Source organism: Rhinatrema bivittatum, chromosome 5, assembly GCF_901001135.1.
Source record: "Rhinatrema bivittatum chromosome 5, aRhiBiv1.1, whole genome shotgun sequence".
Taxonomy (NCBI): domain Eukaryota; kingdom Metazoa; phylum Chordata; class Amphibia; order Gymnophiona; family Rhinatrematidae; genus Rhinatrema; species Rhinatrema bivittatum.
The window spans coordinates 340490352-340510171 of NC_042619.1; the positions used below are offsets into that span (position 1 = coordinate 340490352).

The window sequence follows — 19820 nt, forward strand, 5'->3', positions numbered from 1 at the left end:
GGATGCTGGGCTTGATGGACCCTTGGTCTGACCCAGTATGGCATTTTCTTATGTTCTTATGTTCTTATGTACTGCTCACAAGTCATCCACCACTGCCATGGCTCAAACAAAGTGAGCCTTGACATAGCCCCAAATATGCAATCCTGACTGGACAAAACAAAAAGGAGGTACAGTCTCTAATTGGTTAGCAGACTGCTCCTCATTTTGAGTAGAGAGTAGTATCAGTAATATCCAACTTAGGCCTATCAAAAGAAAACAAAAAGTTTGATGGACTGTCTATTGGCTTCAGTCTGTTCAAGATAGAAAGCTAAGGTTCTCTTGCAGTCCAAACTGTGCAGGGCTTGTTTGCTTGGTGCAAATGGGGCCTGGGAAAGAATGTTGGCAGGACGATGGACTAATTCAGATGGAAGTCCATCACTACCTTAGGCAGGAACAGAGGGTGCAAAAGCAAAACCACCCTATCATGGGAAAACTTAGTGTAAGGTAGATAAGTCACTAAGGCTTGGAGCTCATTGACCCTGCATGCTGAAGTGACCGCCACCAAAAATATGACCTTCCAGGTCAGGTACTTCAGGTCACATGTGTGCAGTTGCTCAAAAGGAGCTTCCATCAGCTGAGCTAACACCACGTTAAGGTTCCAAGGCAACAAAAGGCCTTTGGGGATGCTTAACTAAAGCAGGTCCCACGTGAAGCGTACAACTATAGTCTGTACAAAGATGGACGTACCATATACACCAAAGTGGTATGCACCAATTGCACTTAGAGGAACCCTAACAGAGTTGGTTTTCAAGCCAGCTTCTAATAGGTGTAGAAGGTAATCAAGCAGTTTTCGTGTAGGGCAGAGAAAGGATTTAGGGCTTTCTGCTCACATCACATGGAAAACCTACTCCACTTTGGTCCACAGAACTTTCTAGTGGAAGACTTTTAAAAGCAGAGACACATCCTCTGCAAGATCATCCAACATCCATGCTGTGAGTGATAGGGCCTGAAGGTTGGGATGCCGCAGCCTGTCTTGATCCTGCGTGATGAGATCTGGGGAAGTCCCCAGAATGATTGGTCTCTGGAAGGATAAGTCCTGCGGGAGGGGAAATTAGACCTGTCTCAGCCAATGAGGGGCTATGAGGATCATAGTCCCTTTGTTCTCATGAAGCTTCAAGAGAGTCTTTGCTACCGGTGGACTCAGAGAAAACACATACAGAAGACCTTTGCCCCAATGTCAGGTGAAGGCATCAGAGGCTGGTTTGTAGTGTGACCTGTACAGGGAGCACAACTTAGGAACCTTCCTGTTCCAAGGCACTGTGAATAGATCCACATCTGGGTTTCCACAGAGGCTGATCTGATTTGTGACCCCTTGGTCCATTTGTGGGGTATGAAGGCCTGATTCAGCCTGTCCGCTAACACACTCTCCATTCCTGCAAGGTACATGGTCCTGAGCACAATCTCAAGAGAAAGGGCCCAAGACCACATCTGAACCACCTCCTAACACAGAAGAAAAGAACCCATACCTCCCTGTTTGTTGACATACCACATTGCTACTTGGTTGTCGGTTTGAATCAGAACAGCTTTCTTGGACAGCTGATCTCTGAAAGCCCTTAGCATGTACCTGATTGACAGGAGCTCCAGGAAATTGATTGGCAACAGTGTTCCTGGGCAGACCAGATATTCTGAGTGCTGAGCCCAACTACATGAGCTCCTCAACCCAGGGTGGATGCATCCATGGTTAGGAAAATTTAGATAGGAAAGCTTTGAAAGGAGATCCCAGTTCCAGATTTGAAATTACCTGCAACCATGACAAAGAGTCCCGGAGGGGCGGGGTGACTTGGATGCAATCCTGAAGGATCTACGTGGCTTAAAGCCACTGAAATACTTCCAATGTCTTGGGAAGAGCTTGATGCAGGTGTCGTGTCCTTCAGATCAAGGGATCATAGTCAATCCTCTTTTTTCAGAAAAGGAATCAAGGTACCTGTGGAAACCATCTTGAACTTTTCTTTATGGAGAAATTTGTTCAAGACCCTCAGGTGTGGGATGGGATGGAGTCCTCCTATCTTTTTTGGAATCAGGAAGTACATGGAGTAAAATCCTTGCCCTCTTTGCCCTGGTGGAACAGGCTCAATCACTCTGGCTGTTAAGAGGGAGGAAAGCTCTGCAAGAAGTACCTCATGATATACTACCAGGCCACAAAATGGGCTCGGAGGGCAATTTGGCGGGGCATAAAAAAGGTTTAATCATACCCTTAACAGACGATGGAAAGAGCTCATTGGTCTGAGGTTAAACTGGACACCAGTTTGCAAAGAACCAGAGCCTTCCCCCAATCAGTGGATCTAACTCCCACGATAAAGGTAAGTGGGATATGCTTCCTACAACTGTCAAAACCCAGCTGGTGCCTCAGTCAAAACCCCATCCCCAGAGTTGACTGAAGCACCGGCTGGGCCTTTGGAGATCTTTCCTGCCTGGGTCGGCCACAAGAGCTCTGATGCTGTCAACTTCCTCTAACAAAAGAAAGGCTTCTACTGCCCTGATCTCACAGACCTCCTAGATGAGGAGGACAGGTCCAAAGTGCTGGTGGAGAGTCTCATATTGGTCCCAGAGGTGGGCCATTACATCCTTCACCTTATCTCCGAAGAGATTCTCTCCAGTACACAGTACGTCTGCGAGTCTTTCCTGTACCTCCATTCAGAGATTCAAAGCTTGCAGCCATGCCATTCTACGGGCACCGATTCCTACTGCAGTCATGCTCAATGCCGCTTTGAAAACATCATAGGTTATGCGGACCTTGTGTTTTCCTCACTCCATGCCCTTATACACCAGTGATATGAGGATGTGCTGCTGTTGTTGAAACAGCTGTTTGGCAACCTCCTGTATCTGCTACCATATGATCCACGAATACTGGCTCATGTAAAGTGGTAGGAAGCTACGTGGGCAATGAGCATAGCTCCCTGAAACACCTTCCTCCCAAGAACATTCATTGATCTGTGATCCTTTCCAAGGGCTGCTAAGGAATGGGTCCAAGAACACTTGGCTCTCTTGAGAGCAGATTTGACTACCACCAATTGGTGAGGCAGCTGATGTTTCTCAAATCTGGCAGACTTCAGGATGAGATAAACCTTGTTCACATTCTTGTTTTCAGGAGATTCTGTGAAGGGGTGTTCTCAGATACTCAACAGCAACCCCTTAAGGATGTTGTGCACTGGGATCACCATGACATCCTTAGAAGGCACCACGAACTGGAGAATCTCCAGTTAACAACTGGAAGTGGATGGCCTCTGCTATCAACTGGACAAACCCTGCAAAGGAAAGGTATGGACTCTGGAGGAGATGAGTCTGAAGGGAGACCACCAGAGGCATCGGAGACATCCCCCCCTCCCCCAGAGATCATAACCTTCCTCATCCCCACCATCATTGACTGGAGTTGAGGCCTGTAATTCGTCCAGCGGTGCAGGCACCAATGCCACTGGAGGGGGGGCTGCAGGAATCAGTGGCTTGGCCGGTCTGGGAGGAACCTCTTCCTTTGAGGAACAGGCCACGTCCAGGGGATCGGCAGGGGAGGCTGCAGAGTCCCAACAGTCATCAGCACCATTCCCAGGAACTGACACCAGCTGGGTCCGTAACACACAGATGAGCACATGTGGAATTCCATCAGCGGTTCCAAGATGGAGAGTGCTGGCATCATTGGTGCTGATGCTCTGCATCTCCCACTTAACAGCTTACACGCCTCTCAAGCTCACCTCAAACACTGATTATGCCAAAACCAACTGGAGGGAGGAGGCGTGACAAGATCCACTTTCGAACCAAGAGAAGGATAGGTGGCTGGCACTGGGATCTATGGTGTCCATATAGTAACATAGTAACAAAGTAATGATGGTAGAAAAAGACCAAAATGGTCCATCTAGTCTGCCCAGCAAGTTTCCCAAGGTAGTAATTGCTGCTCCATGCAGGTTATCTCCACATTTCTGTTAAGGGTAGTAACTGCCGCTCCGTGCAGGTTACCCCCAAGCTTTTTTATTTATTCCCATCCGCTAGCCTTTAGGGATCCCCAGTGTTTATCCCATGCCCCTTTGAAATCCTTAACAGTTTTAGTCTTCACCACTTCCTCCGGTTGGGCATTCCAGTGAAGAAATATTTCCTGACATTGGTTCTAAGTCTTCCTCCTTGGAGTTTCAAATCATGACTCCTAGTTCTACTAAATTGTTTCCAATGGAAAAGGTTTGTTGACTAACATGAATCATTAAAACCTTTGAAGTATCTGAAGATCTTTATCATATCATCCCTGCTCCTCTTCTCCTCCGAGGTATACATATTCAGTTTCTTCAACCTCTCCTCATAAGTAATTCGATGGAGATCTCCCACCATTTTGGTCACCCTTCTCTGGACCGCCTCCATCCTGTCTCTATCTCCTTTGAGATATGGTCTCCAGAACTGAACACAGTACTCCAGGTGAGGCCTCACCAAGGTCCTGTACAAGGGTATTATCACTTCCCTTTTCAAACTAAATATTCCTCTCTCTGTGCAGCCTAGCATTCTTCTGGTTTGGCTATCGCCATGTCACACTGCTTCGTCAACTTCAGGTCGTTAGACACTATCAGCCCACGGTCTCTCTTCTGCTCCATGCACATCAGCCCTTCACTCCCCATCACATACAGTTATTTTGGATTTCCACACCCTAGATGCAAGATTTTGCACTTCTTGGCATTGAATCCCAGCTGCCATATCTATGACCACTCTTCCAACTTCCTTAAATCCTGTCTCATTCTCTGTACTCCTTCCAGCTGTTAGAAGACAAATCCGTGCCTATATCTTGTCCTCGACTGTCCGACATGATCGGAGCCACGTCCGGCAGGGCCACGCGCTGCAGCGCACAGCACACCATGCAGGCTGACGCAGCCGGGTCCCTTCCCTTATGTCAGCGCTCCTTCCAGCACTCTCTGTGCCTAGCGTGGGAAAAAAACAATACTTAAGCAGACAGCTCCACATAAGCCCTTGCCTCGGCTACAGGCTTGCTTGTGCTGGTGCTTCCTTCGGTGCTCGTTGCTTTCTCGTTTGTATCTGGTCTGTCTCTGGATTTTCCTTGTCTGCTGCCTGCCCTTGAACTCGGACTGTTTCTGGATTATCCTGCTTGCCGCCTGCCCTTGGATTTGGATTGTCTCTGGATTTACCTTGTCTGCTGCCTGCCCTTGAACTCAGACTGTCTCTGCATTACCCAGCTTTCCGCCTGCTCTGGGGATTTGGACTGCCTCTGGATCTACCTTGCATGTCCTCCACTCTGGCGGATCGGGACTACCCATTACTGGGTGCAGGAGTGCTCTCTTCTTGGCTGATCCAGGTAAGGCTGTTATTCTAACAATTGGGTCCACATAAATTACTGGTATTGTAACAGATAGCCAAGGCCATGGATCCAGTAGATCTGACAGCCTTACAGGCTATTCCAGGACTTGCGACACAAGTACAACAGCAGCAGGAGGTCCTGAATTAAGTAATGGGAGTACTGGAAAGATTGGCGGCTCGTATGGATGCATTGGCAGTAGCACCTCATCCACTACCTTCAACTTCTTTGTCCAGTCCTGTCTTTCTTTTGCCTCCTCCCCCACGTTTCAATGGAGATCCAAAGCTCTGCCGTGGTTTTATTAACCAATGCAAGATGCATTTTTCCTTGCAAGTGCAATTATTTCCCATGGATAAAACGAAGGTCCTAGAAGAATCAGCTCTGGCGTGGGTGTCTCCACTCTGGGAGTGTGACAATATGCTACTGAACAGTCTAGATCAATTTCTTAAGGACTTTTGGCTGGTCTTCGATGAACCTGGGTGCTCTGCCTCAGCATCTTCTGAAATGCTCCAGATCAGACAAGGTTCAAAAACTGTGGGGTGGGGGTGGGGTGGGGGGAGTACGCAGTCCACTTTTGGACCCTGGCCGCAGAACTTAGGTGGGGAGAGGAGAGTCTCACTGCCATTTTTTGACAGGGTCTTGCGGACAATTAAAGGTTGAACTAGCCGGTCAGGACTCACCAGATTCCTTGGAAGATTTAATCCGACTAGCTATCCATCTGGACATCCGATTTCAAGAGTGTTCTCGAGAGAAACACACCTTTCGATGTCCTATGTGCTTAGCTTCTTCATTTCAGTGACCGCTCATCTTCTCCAAACCACAGACTTCCTCCGCTCCTGAGGAACCTATGCAAATTGATCGATTCCGGATATCCATAGAGGAACGGCAGCGACGACATCAACAGAACCTATGTCTTTACTGTGCGGGTACTGGTCATTACGCTAAAACATTGTCCCCAGAAGTCGGGAAACTCCCGGACCTAGGGTGGGTAGGAGAGGCCTCCTTGGGTCCAGCAACTTCCTCTCAACAGCTACTGATTCCCGTCGCACTCTCTATTGACCAAACATTCATTAACTTGCACGCTTTTCTGTATACAGGGGCAGCGGAGAATTTTATTGAAGAAATTTAGTCCAACACCTTCAAATCTCCACTAAACAACTAGAGGTGCCGCTCATTATTTCTTCAATTTTGGGACAACCTCTCTACGATAGGATTTCATATATCAAAGTTTGTATGTTTTGCCTTCCTCAATCAATCAAATCATCCTGGAGCTGCCTTGGTTAAGACTGCATCAGCCCAAGACAAACTGGGGAAAACTACAATTGGCCATCTGGAGTTCTGATTGCCATAAGAGCTGTCTGGCTTCCATAAAACCTCCTTCCAGAAATATTTTCTGTATGAAATCCACCTTATCTAAACTGCCCGATCAATCTGCAGATTTCACGGATGTCTTCAGCAAGCAGGAGGCTGAGAAACTGCCTCCCCATCATGACTATGATTGCAGTATTGACCTGCTTGCGGGGAAAGTTCCTCCCCGTGGAAGAGTCTACACACTCTCAGGCCCTAAGACAGAGGCCATGAGTCAGTAAATCCAAGAAAACCTAGCACAGGGCTTCATTAGGCCTTCTTCATCTCCGGCAGGGGCAGGTTTCTTTTTTTGTTAAAGAAAAAAAGACAGGTCTCTATGACGGTGTATTGATTATCGAGGCCTAAATGCTATTACTCGAAAAAACCATAAGAACATAAAAACATAATGTAACTTTATTCTCCTTCAAATTGTCTTTACTGTTTGGTTGGTTATAGTTTCTACTTGTTCGATGTAAACCGAGCTGATTTGATTTGTATCAAGAAATTCGGTATATAAAAGCCTTTAATAATAAATAATAAGAAATTGCCATGCTGGGTCAAACCAAGGGTCCATCAAGCCCAGCATCCTGTTTCCAACAGAGGCCAAACCAGGACACAAGAACCTGGCAATTACTCAAACACTAAGATGATACCATGCTACTGATGCAATTAATAGCAGTGGCTACTCCCTAAGCAAACTTGATTAATAGCCGTTAATGGACTTCTCCTCCAAGAACTTATCCAAATCTTTTTTGAATCCAGCTACACTAACTGCACCAACCACATCCTCTGGCAACAAATTCCGATACCCAATTCCTCTTATTACTGAATTATTCGATCGACTTAAAGGTGCTCAAGTTTTTACTAAATTAGATTTGTGGGGAGCCTACAATCGCATACAAATTCGAGAAGGGGACAAATGGAAGACAGCTTTTAACACTCGTGTCGGGCATTACGAGTATGTGGTAATGCCTTTCGGATTATGTAATGCCCCGGCAATTTTTCAGGCCATGATCAACGATATTTTCCGAAACCTTCTTTACTCTCACGTTCTCGTTTATTTGGATGACATCCTGATATTCTCCAAATCCTCGGATCAACACATCCTCCATGTTCGACAGGTTCTTCAATGACTTCAAGAGAATAAATTATTCACTAACTTAGAAAAGTGCATGTTCCACAAAACAGAGCTCCCCTTCTAGGGTTACATTAAAGTCTAGATAAAGTCTAGAGGACGTGAATGAAGAGCGGGTGGCTCGTGGGAATGACGACTACTGCCTGGAGATAATACCCTTAGTCAATAAACATACACACGGTTAATGCGACTCCGACATTGCTCTAAGCTTCAACGGCAAGAGGAAATGTGGAAAAAAGAATTTGCATTCACAAAAAAGCAGGGAGTAGCTTGCTTGTTACGGCGGTTACTACCCCAAATCAAATAAGCCTGATCCTTCACTTTCAATACATATCCAGCATAGCTCTCTGCATCAACGGCAGGAGAGAAAGTCTGATACTTCGCGCATATCCAGCATATCTCTCTGCTTCAACGGCAGGGGAGAAAGACTGATACTTCATGCATATCCAACATAGTTCTCTGCTTCAACGGCAGGGGAGAAAGTCTGAAACTTCACTTTCAATGCATATCCAGCATACCTCTCTCCTTCAACGGCAGGGGGAATGAAGAAAAGTGGATCTATATTCAAACAACAACCAACAAGGACTAAATTACATAGTCTGGGTAAGCGGATAGGCATGGGTGTAGCTTGCTTATTATGGCGGTTACCACCCCTGACTAATTAAGCTAGATATTCACTTAGATGCAGTTCCAACACTGCTCTCTGTGTTAATGGTGGGGATGGAAGGGAAATAGAACCAAAAGGTTACTAAGAGCCAAGACTAACAGAAGTATGAGAAAAAAAAAAAGTGCAAAGCTTGCTGGGCAGACTGGATGGGCCAATTGGTCTTCTTCTGCCATCATTTCTATGTTTCTTTTATTTCCAGGATGGTCTACAAATGGACCCTGAAAAACTCAAAGAAATCTTGGATTGGCCACAACCAGTAGGATTAAAGGCTGTACAGCAATTCTTGGGATTCTCAAACTATTACCAACAATTTATTCCTGGTTACTCAACCTTAGTAGCACCTCTCATAGCCATGAAACAAAAAGGGACCAATGTCCGAAACTGGGGCTTAGAGGCCATTCAAGCCTTTCAGAAATTAAAAAAAGAATTCATAAAAGACCCCTGTCTGCAACGATCAGATCCGACAAAACCATTCCTTATGGAAGTAGACGCTTCTGCTCTGGGTGTCGGAGCCATCCTTTTACAACAATCAGAGGATAAGGGACTTGCACCTATTTTTCTAGCAAATTTTCACCAGCCGAAAAGAACTATGCCATCGGGGACAAGGAACTCCTGGCTATTAAACTAGCATTAGAGGAGTGGCAACACCTGTTGGAGGGGGCAAAATACACCATCAGAATTTACACTGACCACAAGAATTTGGCATACCTCACACATGCTCAATGGCTGAACCCACGGCAAGCCATCTGGGTGCTATTTTTTAGTCATTTCAATTTCAAACTTCTTTTCCAGTCAGCCAGAAAAAATATGAGAGCAGATGCCCTATCGAGATGTTTTCTGCTCGAGGACATTCCGGATCCACCCCAACCCTGCCGGAATTATGGTTGCTCCTACGTTTGCCATTCTACCCGGGAAAACTGTGGTTCCCAAATGATTAAGAGAGAAAGTATTATGTTGGGCCCATGAGTCTCGTTTTGCTGATCACCCGGGACTCCATCGCACCAAAAAATTCCTGGCCCGCCATACTGGTGACCGCATTGGAAACAGGATACTAAGAAATTTGTGGAGTCTTGTTCCATTTGCGCTGCTCACAAAACCCCCGGACTAAACCTTGGGGCTTACTGCAACCCTTACCCATACCCGACAAACCCCGGACTCACATTGCCAATGATTTTATCATGGACCTGCCTTTGTCGCAGGGGAACACCACCATCTGGGTTGTGGTAGGCAGGTTTTCTAAGATGGACCACTTCATACCTCTTCCTGGTCTACCCTCGGCGTCAAAATTAGCCCAGCTCTTCGTGCAGCACATCTTCTGAATTCATGGCCTACCTCAACATATCCTTTCAGAAAGAGGAGTACAATTTACAGCATGATATTGGAAGAACCTATGTAAAATGTTTGGTATACAACTTGACTTTTCTTCAGCATATCACCCTTAGACCAATGCTCTGGCAGAATGGACTCTGGCAGAATGGACTCTTAAAACCTTTCTATGTTGCTATGCTAACCAACGACAGGACAACTGGTCTTTCCTACTTCCATGGGCAAAGATCTGCCACAATAATCATCAAAGATAGGCCATGGGGTCTTCCCCTTTTTATATGGTATTTGGACGACACCCCCAGATACCACTACCTGTCAGGACCTCTTCAGCCTGTCCTATGGTGGAATTTGCTATCCAGAACTTAAAGGATTTAAGGAGAGACACTCGTAGGCTCTTAAGAGCAGGCTACAATCAAAGCTAAAAGACAAGTGGATAAGAGACGAAGACCAGCTCCTCAACTCCATTCTGGAGATTTAGTCTGGTTGAGCACTTGCAACCTTAGATTATGTATGCCATCGTTAAAGTTCGCAAATCGCTTTGTGGGACCAATTCCTCTTGACAAGCGGATCAGGGAGGTTACCTATAAATTACAGTTACCTCCCATACTTCATATTCACGACGTCTTTCATATCTCACTCCTGAAACCAGCAATATCGACTTGGTCTTCCAGAAGATCTAAGCAACAGTCATCTGTCCTAGTGGAAAAGGACACACAATATGAAGTGGAGGAGATATTGGACTTCAGACAAAAAGGGAGGTCATTCCAGTATTTAATTTCCTGGAAAAACTAAGGTCAAGAAGAGAATTCCTGGGAATCAGCCAAGAACATCCAGGCCCCTCAATTAATTCGCGAGTTCCAATTACGGTTTCCCCTGAAATGACCGTGTATTGATTATCGAGGACTAAATGCGGAGACCCTTGCAGAGGTGGTACTGTTAAAAGACAAACCCGTACCTCTGACTTGTCCTCGACCGTCCAACATGATCAGGGCTGCGTCTGGCAGGGCTGTACGCTGCGGCGCACAGCACGGGCTGATGCGACTGTGTCCCGCTCCTTACGTCAACGCTCCTCTTGGCACTCTCCGCACCTAGTGCGGGAAAAAACCAATACTTAAGTAGACAGCTCCCCATAAGCCCTTGCCTCGGCTACAGGCTCACTTGTGCTGGTGCTTCCTTCGGTGATTGTTGCTTTCTTGATTGGACCTGGTCTGTCTCTGGATTTGCCTAGCCTGCTGCCTGTCCCGTGATTTGGATTGTTCTTGGATTTGCCTTGCCTGCTGATTGCCCTTGAACTCTGACTGTCTCTGGATTACCCACCTTGCCGCCTCTGCCTTGGGGATTTGGACTGCCTCTGGATATACCTTGCGTGTCATCCACTCAGGCAGATTGGGACTACCCATTACTGGGTGCAGGAGTGCTGTCTTCTTGGTTGATCCAGGTAAGGCTGTTATTCTACCAACTGGGTCCACATAAACTACTGGTATTCTAACACTGGCATGTCCACTCTGCTGCAGATCTTAGTATCATCCACAAATAGACAAACTTTACCTTCTATCCCTTCCGCAATGTCGCTCACGAAGATGTTGAATAGAACCGGTCCCAACACTGATCCCTTTGGCACGCCACTTAATACCATTCTCTCTTCAGAGTAGGTTCCATTTACCATCACCAGTTGTCTTGTTTTCGTCAACCAGTTTGTAATCTACATCATCATCTTGGAGCTGACTCCCAAGCTTCTCATTTTGTTGATAAGTCTTCTATGTAGGACTGTATCAAAAGCTTTACTAAAATCCAAGTAAATTACATCGAACGTTCTTCCCTGATCCAGTTCTCTAGTCACCCAATCAAAGAAATCAATTAGATTCGTCCATGGCACCCCCCAGCATCAGTTGAGGACTGGCTATCCTCGCTGTGGGTTCACTTCGAGGGCATCACAGCAAGAGCTGGTGCATCCCCGTGCTCAGCACCATGCATCATTGGGCACCGTTACCGATGCTCCTTCCCCAGTGCTGAGGCTGATAACGAAGAAACATTCATCTTCAGCCTGAAGGAGCTTGATGATTAGTCTCCAGTGCTCTATCAGCTGATGGCACCAACATCCCCACTGACATCAATGGCTCAGTATCCATTGGTGTGGCTTTGTTGTTACTCAATGATAATGCCTCGGATATCTCTGACCAAAAGATGGGCTCCATCTTATCGAGCCGAAGCCAATGTACTTTCATGGTCATCTGGGTGCACCTGCAGCAACCCTGCATCTCATGCAATGCCCCCAGGCAGAGGTCACATTCATCACGAGGGTCTGAGATAGACATGGTCCTTGGGCACAGAAGACATCGCTTAAATCTAGATGTGGCTACGACATGACGAAAGAAAAGGGACACAAAAAAGAGGACCGAGAGGGACCTGACATCGATCACTGGCACAGCAACAACCTAAGACTGCAAAAAAAAAAAAAAAAGATTGAACGGTTTTCCAAAAATAGGCCAGAAGGTCCAAAAATATGAGGCACACCAACCGTAATGCTGCAGCTCCACGAAAAAGAAGAGACTGAAGAGAGACCCTGCATGGACATGTGGAAAAGGGCATGCTAGGCATGCTCAATGTAACCATACCAAAGTTCTAGAAACTTTGACATAAGTTTTCTGTATCATGGCTCCATCTGATGATGTCACCCATGTGTGAGGAATACCATCCTGCTTCTCCTTGGAGAAACACTCCTAGTTCTTTCTGGAGATAGAGAATACTGGCAGACTGAAACAGCATTGGAATCTATATGGTATGACGTTAGCAAACCTATTGGTCTCTGTCTCCATCTGCTGGCTGGAGAGTATAACCCATGAGTCTGGACTAGACTGGCTGAAGAGGAATATAAAAATATGCAAAGCTTGTGCAGCCAGCTTAGAGAAGTGCCATTTAAGATAAGTTCCCACTGTTCATGGATGAACTACTTGTCCCTGATGCCCCTTTCCTACTTCTTTTCAATAGCTACTGTGATGATCACTGCTCACAAAGGATCCATAGACTGGCAATGAAACACTGGTGAAACTTGCACAAAGTGGCAGTTACAACCCTAAATAGAAGGTGTGGGGTAACTTGTATGGAACAGCAATTACAACCCTACACTTACTGGGCAAACTGGATGGACCATTTCTGTCTTTTTCAGCCATCATATGCCCCCCTGTGCCAGACTTTAAGCAATTTTTGGGGAGCTTTAGCCTCCTCAAGCTTATCATACCTAACATCCATCAACATGACAGTAACTACTGAGGGGTAAGGAATGCGTTAAAGTTGAAGGACATCATTAACTGACAATACCTTTTATGCTCACTTTCTAAATACTTTTTTTTTTTTTTAGCAACACTGAAATCACAGCACAATTTAAAAGCAAACATACACAAGACAGTAAAATTTTAGAAAACTAGTGTTCCTGGTTTATTTAATACTGAATGAACACATTAGATTAAAATGTAAACATTTAATTATTATTTACTTATTTATATTCTGCTTTTTCAAGCACTTCAAAGCAAATTACATGCAGGTACTGGAGATAGTTTTACACATTTAGCATTGAAACTTGCCTTTCCTTGTGACCCAGAAGACTGCCAGCACTGTTCACTGCCATCAATCAGACGTGAAGCTTGATTCAGAGAGGAAGATACAGTCAAATTTTTAACTATTTGGGACCAATCATCTAATAATATTCCTCGCTGATTGCTGTGACGCCGCTTTAGCTGTTTTCCAGAGCGGCCACAAAATACTGGTGATTGACCTGTTGAGTTAGGAAAGTAGTGCATTTCAAATTATGTTCTTGACAAATGTCAATCATTATTCTCTTTCAATTTTAATAGCATATGAAGGCATTCAGTTTAACAAACAAATCAGAATACAATTTTAATATTCAAGAAAATATTTGCTATTAAACTACTTAAATATTTCTAAAATGAAAAGTAATTCTTTCAATTTAATATGTAGCTGTTCCTCTGTTTCAGTGCTTTATCCTAGAATAGGGTTGCTTAGTCCGAGTTCAGGTCCAGATAGGAAGGAAGATTTCTTTTCCAGGGCCTCTCCCAACACCATCTTCGTGACTATTTCATAGTTAAAATCCAAACTCTCCAATAGGTGCTAAATAGTGAAGAACAATAGCAAGGAAGCCAAAATCAGAACGATTGGGAGAAATCCATAAGGAAAAAGGAGTCCCTCCATTCTCTACGATTGTAAAAAAGGAGTGAAAGGTTAGAAAAAAAATCACTCTTTAGCCTTAATAGTTGTTCAAATGAAATAGTCTATACTGTAAATTAAAAAGATGATCCAAGCCACAATACCAAAATAAAGAACCTGAGAAATATGATGGCAAAGAATATTATTGCCAATTTGTACATCTTAGGTGTTGGTTCTCTTCTCACTTCCCTTGCACCATTATCCATGGAGAAAAAGTTCTCACCCTATAATGTTAGGTAACTAGAATGGGGTTCCAGCTTAACAAAAATAAAAAAAAAGGTAGAAAAATATCCCAAAATACAAAAACTACAGGGTAAAATTCCCCAGGTACAAAAACATCCAAAATGCTACTTTGGTCAAACTCTTCAACTTCTTTCTCAACTGACTCAGAACAGAAGTTAGCCCCCTGAGTCCTTATCTCAAAAAATATCTTCTTCTTACCTTGTTTCTTCAGATCACTGAAGTAACAAGGACCATACCCTAATCCTTTGGGTTACTAGGAGTATGCCCTCACCTTCAGACTAGTCAAGTTGTAAGTCCAAAAATCTTATTAAAAAATCCATCAATATCTAAACTTGAAAAAGTGATGAGCAAAGGCCAACCAAAACGTATTAGTTAATCTTCTCTTTAGACCCTGGAAGAATTTCAAACTCTAGTCTCCTCCTTAAGATCCTGGGGAAATCCAAACTTCTCAATAATGACTGAAATCATGAGAGGATTTCTTTCTCCTCCAAATGCTGGCTTAAGATCTTTGGGAATTTCCAGGCTCTCCTCACCAAATCTTTAGCTTCTCCTTCCCTCTAAAACACTAAGGGGCGGATTTTAAAAGGCCTGCGCGCGCCGGCGCGCCTATTTTGCATAGGCCGCCGGTGCGCGGAAGTCCTGGGGCTTTCAAAAAAGGGCGGGGGGCGTGTCCGTGGCATTCCAGAAACGACGCGGCGTTTTGGGGGCGTGCTGCGGCGTTTCGGAGGACGGAGCAGGGCTGCCGGCCGGCGCGCCCAAAGTTACGCCTGTTTTCAGCAGGCGTAACTTTGCCGACAAAGGTAGGGGGGGGGTTTAGATAAGGCCCGGGGGTGGGTTAGGTAGGGGAAGGGAGGGGAAGGCAAAGGAAAGTTCCCTCCGAGGCCGCTCCGAAATTGGAGCGGCCTAGGAGGGAACAGGCAGCGCATGCTGGGCTCGGCGCGCGCAGGTTGCACAAATGTGCACCCCCTTGCGCGCGCCGACCCCGGATTTTATAAGATACGCGCGTAGCCGCGCGTATCTTATAAAATCCAGCGTATTTTTTAAAGATCTACCCCTAAGTGGTAGATTTTTTAAAAGGATGTGCAATTTTATAACATGTGCGTGCCAATGCATGTATGTTATAAAATTGCGGGAGGCACACGCAAAAATTAAGCAGCAACGCATCGTCGGGCTTCCCCACTTCCCTATCCTCTACACTAACCTCCCTTCTCCTTCCCCTCTCCTAACCGCCCCTATCCCTAGCCTAAGTACTCCTATTTTTTTAAATTACCTTTTGCTCCTCCAAAGGAGCAGTAGTAACTTGTGCTCGCTGGCACCCTGTTGGCGCGCAATCCCCTGGCACAGCGGCAATAAACGCCGTACTGGCCCTGCCCCACCCCTGTCCCCCGGACTGTCACGTTGTTGAGGCCCGGCTCTTGTGCACCAAACAGGGGTTACATGTCTGGCCGGGCCCCTTTTAAAATGAGCGCGGTGCGCTCAAGGCTTGGCCACGCACGTAACCCATTTTTTATGCACGCGGGCCATTAAAAATTGGGCCTTAGGCATGCTCTAAGAGATTATATACCCTAGATGCCTTACCCCCACAAAGATGGAGTCACAGCAATGGGAAGAATTCAAAAATACAAAACCCCTCCTAGTATCTCTAACTAGAAAATCACTGGGAAATATGAGTGGCTGTCAAAGCCCTGACATACTCACCCCTGATTACAAAAAGAAAAATAATTAAGCAAGGAAGATGGCGCACATTATTTTTCTTCCTATACTATCAATTTACTTGTTAATAACATTATAAATGCAACATGGTACATTCAATATATTAAAATCAACAAACCATGGCTAAGGTTCATCATTCTGTTATAATTATAGCAGAATGTTGAGCCGCGCAAACAAAAACAAAACTGGTGGGGACAAAATTGTGCAGCTAGCCGCATTGCGGCAGTGCATTTTCACCAGCCTCGCTTGTGGCCAGCTGCACAGTTTCATACCCATAGTGCCACAGGAAAAGGTGTAGTTATTTGCCATAGTGCTGCCAGCGATAATGTAGAAAACATTATCGCCCGCAGTGCTGCCGGAACATAACTCTGCCCAAACCCCACCCACACTCCTCCCCTTCCCCTAATTTGCATTGTATTGCCGTGATGCAGCCAGTATCGCGTGCAATAAGGCCCTAAAACACACAATACCGGCACATCACAGTTTGATGAATGAACCGCAGGTCATTAACTATGGTATCAAACCAATTTAATATGGATCTCCTATAAGAAGATCCTGTAGTCATATAGCCCAATTAATAATAGCAAGCATTCTCAACAGAATACCTGTAATTTTGTAACAAGTGCAAAAACACCAATCAGCAGTTCATGGAAGTAGGAATCTTCATAAGAAGGGACACTGTAAAGTACAGAAACCCATTACGTAAGGCTTTAGGGAGGTATGGATTCTTGTTTATCTTAAATATAGTTGAAAATGACAAAGGGAACAAACTACTTTAATAGGGTGGAGAAGAAATTAATGGAAAAAAAATGCATTGAAATCCATTTCACTGATTGATCACCAAACTGGAGAAGTCTGACCCAAACACCTTATCCAAACATGGGGTTGCTGGCAGTAAAGAACAACCTCAGTTCACATTACGGCTAACCCAAATAGAAACAAGAGCAAACAAAATATACATAACACCTTAAATATGTGTTTTGGGGTTTTTTGGTAATTGTGACTTTTTTCATTTTAAGTTAAATATATTACTCCAAAATAACATATATTATCACAATCATTAATTAATAGCACTAACATGTCATATAACCACTTTCAAAACCATACTCAGATAATAAAGAAATCACCCTAATATCACATAAACAATCACAAGCCCCATTTTTTTATAAACTATTCTCTGGGTCTTCATAGCCCATATTAGTCTCATGTTTAGCTCTTTGATAGCTTTTAATCACCAGGATCCTGCTGATAGCTGAGGGCTAAAGTCAGAAGATCTGGAACTGAACATAACAAGATACCATCCCAACATGAGGAAGCATGATTTTCTCAAGCCTGCAATTAGCAGCAATCATTTATTTAATTCATGATAGTAATATAACAATGAACACATTGCAGTTATAACAGCATACATAATGGTGAACAGCATGGCAATTTCTTCAATTAGCAGAAATCAGTGTACATTTCACGGTCTGAACACCGGGCATTATTCATAAGCCTCATCATATTCCTCAAAAGGCAGTTTCATAACAGTCTGGTTGCATTTTTTTTAACCACAGCCCCATTTGGAGGGAGGCATTCGATTTGGGTTGTATCTACCTACCCATCTCAACAGCAGTACTAAACTCTGTCCTTCAGGATATAACGCTCCATTTTCACACCCTGCATTTTTCATTCAATGGCCCTGGGGTAATCATGTTAACTACATACAAATAACTTTATCTTGCTCATCTTCGATTATCACCTTATCAGACTGTTCAAAGATCCATTCATTTCTATGGCATTCAACATAGCTAAACACATATAACGGGCACATAAAGATAATGTAAGAACATAAGAAATTGCCATGCTGGGTCAGACCAAGGTTCCATGAAGCCCAGCATCCTGTTTCCAACAGAGGCCAAACCAGGCCACAAGAACCTGGCAATTACCCAAACACTAAGAAGATCCCATGCTACTGATGCAATTAATAGCAGTGGCTATTCCCTAAGTAAACTTGATTAATAGCAGTTAATGGACTTCTCCCTCCAAGAACTTATCCAAACCTTTTTTGAACCCAGCTACACTAACTGCACTAACCACATCCTCTGGCAACAAATTCCAGAGTTTAATTGTGCATTGAGTGAAAAAGAATTTTCTCTGATTAGTCTTAAATGTGCACTTGCTAACTTCAAGGAATGCCCGCTAGTCCTTCTATTATTCGAAAGTGTAAATAACCGATTCACATCTACTCGTTCAAGACCTCTCATGATCTTAAAGACCTCTATCATATCCCCCTTCAGCCGTCTCTTCTCCAAGCTTCAGCCCTAACCTCTTCAGCCTTTGCTCATAGGGGAACTGTTCTATCCCCTTTATCATTTTGGTTGCCCTTCTCTGTACTTTCTCCATCGCAACTATATCTTTTTTGAGATGCGGCGACCAGAATTGTACACAGAATTCAAGGTGTGATCTCACCAAGGAGCAATATAGAGGCATTTTGACATTTTCTGTTTTATTAACCATTCCCTTCCTAATAATTCCTAACATTCTGTTTGCTTTTTTGACTGCTACAGCACACTGAGCCGACGATTTTAAAGTATTATCCACTATGCTGTCTAGATCTTTTTCCTGGGTGGTAGCTCCTAATATGGAACCTAACATCGTGTAACTACAGCAAGGGTTATTTTTCCCTATATGCAACACCTTGCACTTGTCAACATTAAATTTCATCTGCCATTTGGATGCCCAAGCACTGGTCCAAGTACAGATCCCTGAGGCACTCCACTGTTTACCCTTTTCCACTAAGAAAATTGACCATTTAATCCTACTCTCTGTTTCCTGTCTTTTAACCAGTTAGTAATCCATGAAAGGACATCGCCTCCTATCTCATTACATTTTAGTTTTCTTAGAAGCCTCTAATGAGGGACTTTGTCAAACGTCTTCTGAAAATCCAAATACACTACATCTACCGGTTCACCTTTATCCACATGTTTATTAACCCCTTCAAAAAAATGAAGCAGATTTGTTAGGCAAGAATTCCCTTGGGTAAATCCATGTTGACTGTGTTCTATTAAACCATGTCTTTCTATATTCTCTACGATTTTGATCTTGAGAATAGTTTCCACTATTTTTCCCGGCACTGAAGTCAGGCTCACTGGATTGCCCCTGGAGCATTTTTTAAATATTGGTGTTACATTGGCCACCCCCCACCTCAGGGATTGCTCTATATCAACAGTTCTAGAGACAAACCACGCTTGACCTCTTACTTTAATGGGGATCCCATGGTCCAGTACCTCAGATGCAACAAAATCTCTAAGTCCACTGCTCTCTGGTGTTTCACTTCCCGAGGATGCAGTATGTCTTTCCAAAAGCCACTCAATGAACGATGTAGGTCACCCTCTCCGTTTACCACAGGAGGCACAAAAGTGTGATTGGTGAACATGCGGCAAAATTCTAACATAGTCTGAGGGCCCTGTACCACCACATTGCTCTTGGGAGTAACTATAGCAAGTACATGCCATGATCCATTCACGTGAATGGCAGTCACCAAAATACGTTCTCCATGAAAATTTCAGGACTCCTGAGAGCATTCAGCTGATGATCATGATTGGGGCGAGGGCAGATCTCACAACGATGATCTTTCCCAGTTAGACAGTACTGTTCTCGCTTGCTCCATCATTGATGGCTGCCCTAGGGCAGGGTGGCCCTGGCCAGTAGTGAGTATTTCTAAAGCGTGAGTTAACTGTGCCTCTTCCTTTTCAGCTTCAGCCCATGAGGGATCATTCCTCATGCTCCCTTCAATCACTTCCTCCACTATTTCCTCTGCAACTGTCGTGGTCTCGTTAACCGCTGCACAACCACAGTCTCTTCCC

General features: G+C 44.5%; 1 protein-coding gene across 1 annotated transcript in view; it reads right to left on the bottom strand.

The window, feature by feature from the left end:
- Positions 1 to 19820, bottom strand: part of LOC115092958 (E3 ubiquitin-protein ligase HERC2-like) — a 2733734-nt gene that overhangs the window by 1326709 nt on the left and 1387205 nt on the right. Inside the window, 1 exon segment of the mRNA XM_029604466.1 lies at positions 13377 to 13567. Within this exon segment, the coding sequence (XP_029460326.1) occupies positions 13377 to 13567 (191 nt within the window).